General features: G+C 40.2%; 1 protein-coding gene across 10 annotated transcripts in view; it reads right to left on the reverse strand.

Moving 5' to 3' along the window:
• TENM2 (teneurin transmembrane protein 2) overlaps positions 1–12,774 on the reverse strand; it is a 1,471,143-nt gene that overhangs the window by 44,292 nt on the left and 1,414,077 nt on the right. For all 10 annotated transcript variants that reach the window (XM_085236695.1, XM_085236691.1, XM_085236690.1 and 7 more), the window contains one exon: positions 2,163–2,309. In XM_085236695.1, coding sequence (XP_085092821.1) covers positions 2,163–2,309 — 147 coding nt within the window. The remainder of the gene's footprint in view (positions 1–2,162; positions 2,310–12,774) is intronic.

Here is a 12,774-nt window from a genome sequence, read left to right on the forward strand (position 1 = left end):
GTAGCGCAGTGCAGCTCACCAATGCACACAGTGATTGAATCCAACAGCTTTAATTTATTAACATACACCTTGCTGGTGTTTGAAGAAGCAGGTCACTGGACAGGTGTGGAACAGATTCTAAGCTTATGGAAAAGCTCTACAGAAACATGACAAGGATGATACTACTAGAGACCAATAATGGTCTCTAGGTTAAAGCACTGATCTCAGGAGATAAAGGTTTCATTTCTGGCTTTATCATAAAATCCCCATGAAAAAATGGCCAAGTGGACTTTTCAGGTTGCTGGGACCTTGAAAAGGGTGCAGATGTTCAGAATAAGTACGCTCCCCCAAGGAGCAATGAGCAGCAGTCTCTCTAGCCCCTAACTTCAACCTGCAAATGCTAAGAACTTCTTAGGACTTCTCCCCTTAAGTATTCTGCTATTCAGTTACACAACAGTTTTCCTTCAGGTATGACCATGGTGAACCAGAAACCATACATCTTGCAAGGTAGTGCTGATCAATATTATAGGTCTGTTGTATGGCATACATATTCTATATAGTCAGTGATTTCTCTTTCATAAATTAAGTTTTAGAATTTTGCAATTTTAAATTGGGAGGAACAGCTGAATGACTTAAGTAGTCAAATAATTATTCCCACATGCCTTTCTGTTTCACAAATGCAGAATATTGTCCTGGAATAAGTAAACAAGCTGTTCCCCATATGGGTATATTTTAGTTCTTTTTTAGACACCTTATCTCAGTATTTCTAGTAATATTTCCTAAACTCCTTGTTTGGGGAAAAATATGATGATGCACTCATTTACAATTTTTTCTTATTATCTTCAAAGTTAGGAAAGCTGCAAACATAAGCAATTAGCAAGTAACCTTTTAGTTTCTAACATTGCACACTAATACACCTAGTGTGTTTTCTTATTCAGTTAAAGGACCAAAGTAAGGAAGCAGACTCCACATAATATAACTTGGAGTTCGATTCTGTCTTCTTACAGAGGAGTAACAGATTCGGTAATGCCAATAAAACAGATTCCAGTTTTCAGAAATTCAATCAGCTCTAGTTCTTTCAAAATATTCCTGTCAGTGCTGATCACATGAAACCAAGGAACAAACGGGGAATTTACAGATAAGACCTAGCAGCTGATATCCAGGTGTGGTTAAAATCATGCCGCCTCAGTTTGGGAGTTTTGAACCATTTCTACACAGTGAAATTTTATATACAATTAAAACACAAATTTACCTTAGAAGCGATCATTAAAATAAGTCAAATGTTTATCCGTGATATTTTAAGAAATATCACAAATAAAACATTTATTAATCAGCAAACAAGAGATGCACTCTTTAATTGTTGGTCAAAGAAAAGCGAAAGAGTCCCAAGGAAAAAAGCTGTGTCTCATGTTTGATTTTTAATGGTGAGCAGAATCAAGTGGAAAAGAATCTATGGTGACTTACTATAGACAGTGTAACAAGACATACAAAAAGCTGTTTGAGGTGAAGGAGATAGCTTACCAAGCAGCCTCATTTAAATAACACAACTTCTCAAAACTGCTTTCAGGTCAGTATAATCGACTACAAAGTGGAAGGCTCTACAAAAAGAGATAAACTAAAGTGATCTTTGTAGGCAAATACATAATAAGTTCTGTATTTAATAGAGGTATGCCTGATAAAGGAGAGAAATTCGAATGGGGATCTCAGAACCTTACCATATATGACCGCTCAGCACAACTCACTCAGCTCTGGCGTATGAGCTGTGAAATATGACAGCACGCTACAATGACTTACATGGGCTGTGCACACAAGAGTATGACCCTGGCCTCTAGCACAGAGCTACAGAAATGTTCCTAACTATCCTGCTAAATCAGCTGCTATGCTTGTGCACACAGGCACAGTAAGCTGTTCTGCAATGCCCGTGTGCCAGGAGCCTGCAGGAAGAAGTTCTGTCCCAGCGGTCTGTACTCAGCACCCATGAAACGCCACGGGCTGAGTGAGACTCTAACAGAACTGCACTCTGTGAGGCCACAGCGCTCAGCCTTGTTTGTTTCAAAAGGAAGGAAACAACAACACTTGATGATAATGACAGCCAAACTCTTTCTGAAGTAAAATGACTCACGAAGAAAGTATGGATAACCCTCTGCTCTTTAGGGATGGGGAATTGGAAGACTTCTGCTCACCTCCCTCGTTATCCTTGTTATCGGCACAGGAGGTTTCCATGGCAACGTTGCATCCAGGCCCTCTCCAGCCGGTCTGGCAAACACACTGCCAGCTGTTCTGGCCCAGTGTGCACCTCCCATTGCCGTTGCACAAGTCAGGGCAGCCATCTGGGGGAAGAAATGAGACAGGTAAGTACAAGACAGGCTTATTCACACTCACACTCACACTGCTGACAGTATTACTGTGCATACAGAAAGTCTTGCTCTTGCTGGTGGGACAAACACTTGCCCTGCTCCAGTGCCATGACTGCAGTGTGGAGAAGGAAGGAAGGAAAGGGGCAAGCCTGGAGAAGTGGGGACTTAGCTCAAGCCTGATGGGAAAATGAGCCCTAACAGCATCTATGTTGTAAGAGTGCTGTAAATGTTCCCATCTGGAGTTAAAAGCAGTAGATAGAAACAGCAGTCTGCTGGCAAGATCGTGTTTTTTCTCCTTCTGTGTGTTTGCGTACACATATGAGAGGGGGAATGTCTTCTGAAACAAGCACATCAGTGCTCAGGTGCCATTTATACTGTGCACTGCATAATTCTCAAGAGCTTTCTCTATACAGAGTTTCAGTAAACGATATTGAAAATATTTTCCTCTTTTAACAATCACTTAAAAGGACCTATTTAACACTGAGTTTACTGAACAGTATGATGCAACCTGCCATGCTTTCTGAAAGACAAGCTAGAAGAGATACATGTCTTTAATTATGTGCCTTACTGTCCAGCAAAAATTAAATGGCGAACAAAAACATTCACTTGCTGAGGTGCTTATAGGCTCCAACAGAATGTCTACAGGCAAGAGAACAACTTGACTGCTCTTTATTTTTCCTGCAACTAAATTATTCTCAGGAGATGCCTCTGTATATTACCAAGCATCTCTTTGGAATGAAGGGCAAGAAAATCAAATTCCAGCCTGTAAGATAATGAGGTCTTGATAACCTTCCAGAACACCACATCGAATCCACACAAGTCTACGGATGTGAAAGAAGATTTGATAGTCCTGCAGTGGACCTCTCCTATCCCTTCTAATTAGTCTGAGTGGGAGGAGAAGGCTGTGTTGCCACTCTGACAATAGATATTGGAACCCAATCATTCAAGCTCTCACATCTAGTTAGGAGATACAGCCACCACATAACATGTCTCTCATTGCTTTTCGTCTTGGGCAGTGAATTTCATCTCAAAACAGCTCACAAAGCTTCATACTCTCCATTTTCTTTTCAGTACCAGTGACGGGTCACTGAAGGGACCTCCTACAGACTCTCACTGTCTAGCTGGAATAGTCCTTTGCATTTGCCACTGTGACCCCAAGCTGCGACTATGAAGTGGTCCATTCCCTTCCCCAGGCATTTTAGGGGCAATGAGGAACTAATGGGCAGCCCTCGCTCTTTTCATCAGGCACAAGCAAAGAAAGCAGCACTGGGGAACATCCTAAAAGCAAATAACTGTGTTCTCTTTGTCTGAGCAGCAACACTTCAGATATGCAGCCCTGAAGAAAGACCAAGTCACCTTTGCAACCCATGGCTTCTGCAGGTGACCAGGAACAAGAACAACTGTCAAACTTACATAGCTAGTGCTGAGAGGTTGAGCAGCCTTCCAGAAATCAGTCATTTAGCCTGCTATGGCTTACGGAACCTTCTACAAGTGCATTTCTGCCAGCCTGTTCAAAAAGTCAGAGCTCTGAATTTGGGTCTCTTCCTACTCCTAGTAGCCTTTGCTATGATCAGGTGATGCTAGAGAGGAGTTCTTCTGACCCCAAACTGGTTTATACAGTGCTGTGGGAGTTCCCTTGTGGGAAAGCAAGCTGCCTTGCATCCCTGCTGTTCACCACTGGTATCACTAGAGGTAAACATTCACTCTTACTTTACCTTATTGGGCTCCTGAGAAATTCAGAGTAAGTAATTAAATTTTTAGGATGGAAACCTCAGCTGTCTCATGGAGAAGACTGTCTATAGATAACAGCAACCAAAGTTTCCACATGTCCTGCTTGGTGCTCAAACCTATACCACTGGTAGCACTGGCACAGCAGCTCCATCTCTACCAAATGTCTCCAAGCAAGACACCAGATCTCTGTGAACACGGTCAAGATCATTCAGTTCATTCTACAGAGAAAGCTGTCAACAGACAGAAACAAATCCTAAGAGTTTTCAATGCTGTTACTGTGAACAAAAAATACAGTTCTCCCTTCACTTAAATGAAAGGTTATTTTGGCATTACATACCCTAGGTATGAAAATGCACTTGTTTTTCAACCCAGATAATATATTTTCAAGGCACTTATTTTATCTCTTTGGCTTGTCAGGTTGTTTGAATGACCAAAATGATAAATGTCTGAGGGGAGGCATCATACTGGAGAAAAAATTATTCGTTTTAAATGAAAAACAAACAGTAATTGTGAATATACACACAAGGTTGGCTTTGTACTGAAGCACTGAAGAGAATTAAATCACAGGAGCAGTTTACTTTGCATCATATGAGCAAGATGAAAACACGAACAGTAGGGAGCTAGCAAAATCTCTGAGAAGTTTATGTGCAGCTGGGGATTAATGGACATGACTTTGCTTTTAGCTTGAAGAGGAAAGCAGAAATCACTGTTACAGACATGATGTTGCTAGGAAACACTATGCTACCTCTGTAGTTTATTTAACGGGCTTCCAAAGACAGACTTTGTGCTTGAGTAACCCAAATATCAGAAGAATAAAAAAAGAAAAGCAGTAGCAGACTACAATATGATCTAAGTATTTTGACAACAATTAATGAATGTGTTGACTTTCAAAACAGCTTTAAGCAAGGGAGAAGAGTTGAACTATTTTGCATGCTCATGTGCATTTATGCACACGCACCATGCTTGTTTGTATATGCGCGTCTTTATTCAAGCAAATATTTACACAAGTCTTAGATCTGTTAGGCCAAAATTTATTCTAATGACCCATTAACTAAATAGACAAAAGAGTCCCATTATAAGTTACTATTTAAATAGAAAGTTTTCTTTTTAAAAAACTTTCTATTTAGGCAGTGCACTTTCATTTGAAGTCTGACAATCTGTATTTTGTAATTCCTATGTGCCCACGTGCATAGGGACCGGTGCAGACCTAGAGTTCCCTGCACACACAGTGTTTGCACATGGCTAACATGCCTTGATGCACTTCGGTGCATTCTGAGAGCAGACAAGGCAGCAGAGCCCCTACCTGAGGAGCCCCAGCTGCAACACTCACTGCTGGGCGTGTGACCTTTGCTGGAAACACGCTGCAGTCAGCACACGGTAGCACTGAGTGCTTTGGTACAACACGGTTTCACTGTGCAGCTGCAGCTCACACCAAAAAGCGTGCTACCTCCTGGCTGCCTTATGGCTCTACTCACAGAGAAAGGCAGTCTCAGAGAGCAAGGCAGGTACAGCAGCGAGCAAGATTGGAATCTAACCTTGAGAAGTAATTCAGCACAGCATAAAGCTCTCAGTCATTGCACAGAGAGGGTCCTCCATGCTAAGCAGACAGGTTGCTATTCCTAAGGTGTAGAAAAATTCTACTCATCTTTTCTATTACAGTATGCTTAATGGAAAATGTCAAAAAGCTAGCTTAAAAAAGAAGAAAGTGCTTGTTTAAAGTGCCAGATTGACAAGCTATTTATTCACAGAGCAGTCACTGTATGGGCAACAGCAGTTCATGTGTCTCACTCTTCCAGCTGTGCCTGCACAGCCCTGCACACACTGCTGCGGCAGGAGGCCAAGCACTGAGGCAGCTCCTTCCCTTTCAGGCTCCCTCTGGTCTCTGAGACTGGTGAGTGTATGTACAGCAACATATGCATTTTGAATTAAAATGGCAAGATAAAATTCAGTGCTATTTTCAATGTACTGTCAGGAATACGTGACTAGCATCGTGAGGGAGTATCACAGTAAGAGAAGATTTCAAAATCAAAACACTAAAATCTATTCTCCACTCCGCAGAAAAAGCATCCAGCATTCGTGTCAAGTGAATGCTGGAAGACACTGGGAAAGGAAAGGGAGAGATGAAAGCTCTTATATCTCTGAATCTAAACTTTGAAAACAGTTGATATTCTTGTCCTAAGAGTGAATTTTATTTGTGTCTCTTGACTGTGCTTATCAGTAAGAGGAAAGGAATCCACCATGGATGCTACATACACAATGCAGTAGAAGAACAAGATGCTGTTACACAAAACGCTAAGAAATAAGAACACACGGAGAAAACACTTTGGTTATGTTTTCTCAACTTTAAACTCTGATCAAATGCATATGAAGAATTATTTCATTTAAGCTATTCCTTAATATTCACTATAGAAGAAGAGTCAAAAAGGTTCAAGACCTCTAGTTATACATAACAAGAAAAGAAAGTGCTGTCTGAAAGCCCTTGCAATCCAGAAGACACAACGTATTGAATACTAGACTTTGTTATCTGTTTGTAAAGCACCACATTGCTACAGTCCATGATGGGGCCTAGAAGATGCTATAAAAATAGAAATTAAAGTGTTACTGTTGTTCATATTAACAACTGAGGAGTGAGAAAAATATAGTGACCCCAGAAAACAACAAGCCCTGCTCTTACTGAGTTCACTGTAAGCAAAATTAAGTCCACTGGTTCCAGCAGGCCTATGTCAGCTTTATCTGCTTCTATAACTTCATATTTTTGAGACCTATGAGATTTACGGAAAGCTGAACTTACAAGAAAGTTCACAGAATCATTATGAATAGTCATACAAAATCAATATGGACAGTCCTTGTTTTCAAGAGTGATAGTGCTTAATGTATTTATGAGACAGTACTCATAGGTTTTATCTACGGTAAAACTATTCTGGGTCTAAACTGTAAGGTGATTAATTCATTGTTGAACTCAGCAAATGAATTTCCAGTACCTAAGCAGTGCATGAAAAATCTGAATCCAGTTTCGGATAAATTCCACATTAAGTTCCTTTCCATTCCACTAATAGTGACAAACCCCAGGTACACAATTACACACGTACACAGCTACTCAGGCACATACAGGTTTTCTTTTGCATAAACTAATTCAAAGCTCCAAAACAAACACTTCAAACAAATCAAAGTACAATGACATGCCATTCAGGTAGTTTGTGTTTTGCATCTAAATCTTCAATCTGGTTATAACCACCAGAACTCACAGAGGGGCCAATCACTTGAAGTGAAAGAAAGGGCAACATGGCAAGGAAAATGAGAAACAGCAGAGAGAGGAAAAAGGTAAAAATGTTCCCTTGCACCTAATAATCACATACAGTAGTTGACACGATTTTACTCTCTACCCAGTTTGTACACAGAAAATTACATGTAAATCAAGAGGCTACATCTGATTCCTTTTGTCTGAAAGCTATCAGGCATGGATGTCTCCTCTAACTGATAACTAATGGAGGGAATGGGTTGCTTGTACCTCTCCCCATTTAGTGCACATACAGTACAGCTATTAGTCTGGAATATAACACCTCTCATTTATCTTTGTCTAACTCCATTTTCTACGTCTTTATCCAAAACCCTTTGGCAGGCAATGGAGTCTTTCCACTGACTTGCATGGATGCTGCACCAGGTAGTCCTGTGGGTATAGATGCCTCATTGCAGTGAGGACTGTGGTGCTCAGCCCAAGGTTCTCTGTCACACAGTATCCATTACATCACTTCCTAAGGGAAACACTTAAATTTCAGTTAAATCCTCCTCCTGGTTATAGTTGTTAAATACAGACCTGCAGTTAATGAAGTTACTCTGAGACAGTACCTGCAGAATACAGAGAAATTAGAAAAAAGCAGTAATGATAACAATTTAATTTGTATTTTAGAGGTCTATCACTGTTTTCATACTTTCCTGTTCATTCCTTCAGTGTGTTGCTGCTGACCTACGGCTATCTAGCAAATAATGAATGAGGTACACATAATGAGGTACCTAGCAACACTGAAAAAAATCCACAGCTTTTATTTTGCTATTGTTATTTTTAATCCTTCAATTCCAAAACCTATGGCGCTCAGTTCAAGCCAAAGAAAGGACATAAAATAAAAATGACATGTAGCATTATGGTAGGAGCACACAAGTTCCTTTCTACATCATTATATTTCAACAAAAGTAAGCTCAAATCCAAAATATGTAACTCAACACATGCCAACACAATTTACTATTGGTTGAGTGAGAAGTGAAGCTCCTCTGATTGAGTTTGGACTGTTCCAGAACAGTCTCCAGAGCCTGGAGAGGACCAGCTCAGGTCTTCAAAGCAGGACAGTCTCACAGATTGGCAAGCTGTTAAGAACTAACCAAGCCTTTCAGTGTAACAAGAAGCCTGACTGCACTGCCCAGCTGAGTTACAAGTAAAGAAGAATGGGCCAGCTACAATTTTTTTTTTTTTTTAATTGAAAAGGATGAAAAAACTGGAAAGTCAATAAGTAAGTTTCAATAACTCTGAATCATGATTTCTTCCATGCCAACACTTACAGAGCAATTACAATGCTAAGTAAGGTTTCTGGGAAATGTATAACAAAATTTCCTTTAAAATTGCATCAACTTAGTACATATCTATGTTATTTATTTTGCTTGTGAAGGCAGTAACTTGGAGAACACCTTGGTTTCCAGGCAGAACAGGAAAATGAGAGAAAAAGATGCGCATCCTCACAAAAAGGGGAACCACTGGTACTAAAAAGCAAGCCTTGAGAGAAGTCATTGGCATGTTTCTGAAGAGAAATAAAAAACAAGGATAGAGGGAATTTCACATTGCAATACGGATCACAAAAATTTGAGATGTAAGTATTATTCTTTTTGATCCAACTTCACTCTGTCTCAGGCACAAGGGCTCCCACTACTTTCAGGGGGAAGATCCCCATGAGGTCTCCTGGCACGTATGGAAGGAGTTCTCCAACTACCACTGAATTTTGGAGCAACCACACCCAAACTAACAGCTGGGCAGGGAAGAGAGGGCAACGCATTTGTGCTTCACTGCTGTGGGGCTTGAGGAAGCCAGACAGATGAATAACAAAAAAATCCAGGTCTGCTCTGAATCTTGAGTACACACAAACAGTTTCAGTGAACCCAAGAATTTGGACTAGGAATACACTGAGTTTCAGAAAGAATGGAGTCTGCACTGAAGGCAAACCGAACAGTTCCAAGATGGAGAAGCTCCTGCGATGCTAAGAGGCCAAGTGCCCTGCTGCAACCAGATCGGCCCCATGCAAGTGTGGGGTGCTCAGAGGATCCTGCCCTCACGGCTCCCCCAGCACCTGACTGTGGGCAGGGAGGCATGGGTGCGGCTGCATGCCCCAGGAATGCTAACCACAACACAGAGGGTGCTCCGTGCTCTGCACAGAAACAGCTCTGCGCATGGTGGCTTTGTCAGTGGCCACTTGAAGGCAGTACCTCAAATGCACCAGCATAAACCAGGTAGTTACACAGAACACATGGGCGTGTGGAAAGACACTGCTGCAGCCCAAAAGCTACAGAACAGGTGCGTAATTTTGTCTATAGCCTGAGCAGATTATTTGCTGAGATTCTGGACTAAAATGAGACTCTAGCAGCATATTCAAATCATGCAGTGCACACTTTTCAGACAAAATTCATATTCAATTCATCTTCATATATCCAATAAAAAGATACATAAATATGCAGTAAAATTTGTACTTAAGATAGAGAGGTCTTTCAAATTAATCTTACTGTAACAGAATCCATTTAGAATATAACTTGGTATGAAATTGCATTCATAAAACCAGTACCAAAACCATAATCTTTTATTGTATTAATGTTTCTGATGCAGGGTAGAAGGGCTGGTATCATCCTTTGTAAAACATAATATTGTTTCTAGAGAAAGAATCCTTTTCAAGCTGGGTTTATCTCTAAAATAACATCAATATGAATAGTTTATTGGCACTGTAATGATAAAGTGACAAAACTGACAGGATGTGTAAATTCAGTCAATTGAAGAGCAACAAGCAAAACGTTGACCTCATATTTAAAAGAACGGATAACCTAATTAAAACGTAATAACTAAAATCCCTACATTAATCACAGTGCAATGGCAGGGAATTTGAGTCATTCATTTGTAAAAGTCCGGATTCACACAGTAATTGCTACTCAACTTCCCTGCACACAGTCTAATTTGCTTTCTATTTCAAGTATGTGGCAGCCACGTATTTGTACAGTTTTTATACATTTCAACTTTTTTAGTACTTACATTTTAAAAATTATTTTAAATATGTGGCAATGATGTATTTGTACAGGTCATGGAACTTTTACGAATAAATGTTTTGGCAAAGTATACTTTTACATATAAATATACGAGACTTAGAAAACCTGATCTACAGTGGTGCACAAAGTTGTGTTCTTTTCCAGTTATCTTCAGCCATCCTACCCTCACCATGTCCCAGCGATAGGCCAAGAAAAAACATGCAACGTGATGCTTAAATGAAACTGTACCTAGCAAAAGGACAAGTGATACTGACTAGGACGTGCCAGACATTAGGTTTCAAATACTCAGTTTCACTTAGCTGAGATTTATAAATCCAGCACAGTGATCTATTTTTTTTTTTTTTTTTTTTTTGCTTCAGTTAGGAAATAACACAAATGTGTAATATTGCTATCTTTAATAGATAATAAAAAAGTCTGAACTCAAAATCATACTCAGCTTACTGAAGCATGTGTAATATTTGAGCCCTGAAGAAAAACGAGCCGTGAGTTTACAGGTTTTTCTCATTTTGTGCTCCTTTATACAGATTTCACCAAAAGCCTGTGGAAAGTAACAAAGGAGCTCTTACTCCATTCTGCACTCCCAACCGACTAAGCTTGCCAGTGGAGATGCTACTGCACCATGTTCATCCAAATGGGAACACAACTGGATGATGCTGGGAACACAGCCTGTAGAACACTGGAGGTAAGTCCTAAACTTCAGCTGCTCAGATAGAAACTTCTAAAACCCCAGTATGCATTAGAAAGTTATACTGAGGTAGGCCTTCATTTCAAACATTTAAAATCTATGACACTGTTGACATAAAAAGTGCAAGATCAGCCCTGAAAAAGGCAGGACTGCTTACTACTACCAAGGCTCTGTACTCCCAGCTCTCTCATTTGACTGAAAACCCTCCAGTGATGCAGATCCAATTTTTCTCTCTGAATGCCTCGATGAGTCAGCAGGGGAGATCACATTGTCCCTGGCTAGCTTTTCTCAAGACAGAAATGCCATCCAGCATTTCTTCTGCTTGAAATTTTAAATGAGACTCACAATCACTGGCTTTACCTCTCAGAATAAACTTGAAGCAATGTTGTCATTTGTTGCAGCAAATTGCAGGGAATTTAAGTGCCAAATGAGGTTAAATCAGACAATTTCTGGTGAGATATGAAATGTAACTACATTAAAGTAATTCTTCAGGCTTGATGTAGAATTAAAACTCCAGGATGTTTGTAATTAAGTAGGAAACCTTGTCCTCTGCTGTGCTCACACACTTACACCTGAATCTAGGTCTCTTACATCAGTTTTGATAACAATAAAATTATTTCTTGTATAGTGCAAACGATGATGGCACAGCACAAAGTGATAACAAGGCAAGCAAACAAACTCCAGTGCCTTTTGAAGAAATGCACAGAGAGAAACAGTGAGAACAACAAAACCACCAAATGGTGAGCTGGGAGGGACAAGAAAGCTGCTACAACAGACCAGGCCTGTTACAGGAATACTGCAAATATGGAGAAGTGTATCTGCCTGAGAAAAACTGTCAGACTATCATGTAATTAAAGTAGCCATTAAATCTTATGAGGGATTGAATCCTTCACTGACTGGATTGACTCTTCATCCTTCTCAACTGTTCGAGCTGAGGGCTAGGACATAATTGCTCCATACTGGCAAAACTCTGACAAATCCAAAAGAATGACATGGATTTCAATCAGCTAAAGTACAGCCTCAGTGTTCACAGCAGTCTGCTGTACCTCGGCCCTTAATATAATACTTAAAAATGACCACACTGGTAGCTCTTCAGACAAGGATGTGCCTTCAGCTATTCCTATGTGTTAACTGACTAGCAAGCATCGTAAAAATAACAGATTGTGGTAAAAGGTGTTTATAAAATGCTGTGGTGGTTTTACAGCTCTTCCTGCATCCTGACAGGGTCACAGATAACCAGTGCTTCTGTCTGGATGGCAATGGATTACTCAGATGCTGAGATCTCCTTTCATTAGTCTGGCATTAGTCTGACCATTCAACATACAAGAAAATCTTGGATGTCACCATTCTAGCCATATACCACTGGTATCAACTTTTCAGTTTCCAAACGTTTTTACACATTCCTACTAAACTAAGCTAATGTTTCAGATCTAACACAATTTTGCATTTCCAAGGAAGACACAGTTCTCAGTTCAGTCATTACCTTCAGAATACGTTGATACACTTCAGAAATTCTACACACAGGGCGTGTAAGAGCTGTGCTATCAATCACTTCTGAGGGACTGTAACACTCCATTTCATAACAAGAATTTGACCTCCTTTATACCTGCCTTGATTACAGCAACACAATATATATGGGCTTACACCAAATTCAGCTAGTTGAATGCTGAAGCATTTCCTCTTAACAAGACCAGGCACATCAAATATTATTTTAATTCTCTCACCAGTGGC

The sequence above is a fragment of the Meleagris gallopavo genome, chromosome 15 (genome assembly GCF_905368555.1).
Source record: "Meleagris gallopavo chromosome 15, MGAL_WU_HG_1.1, whole genome shotgun sequence".
NCBI classification, from domain to species: domain Eukaryota; kingdom Metazoa; phylum Chordata; class Aves; order Galliformes; family Phasianidae; genus Meleagris; species Meleagris gallopavo.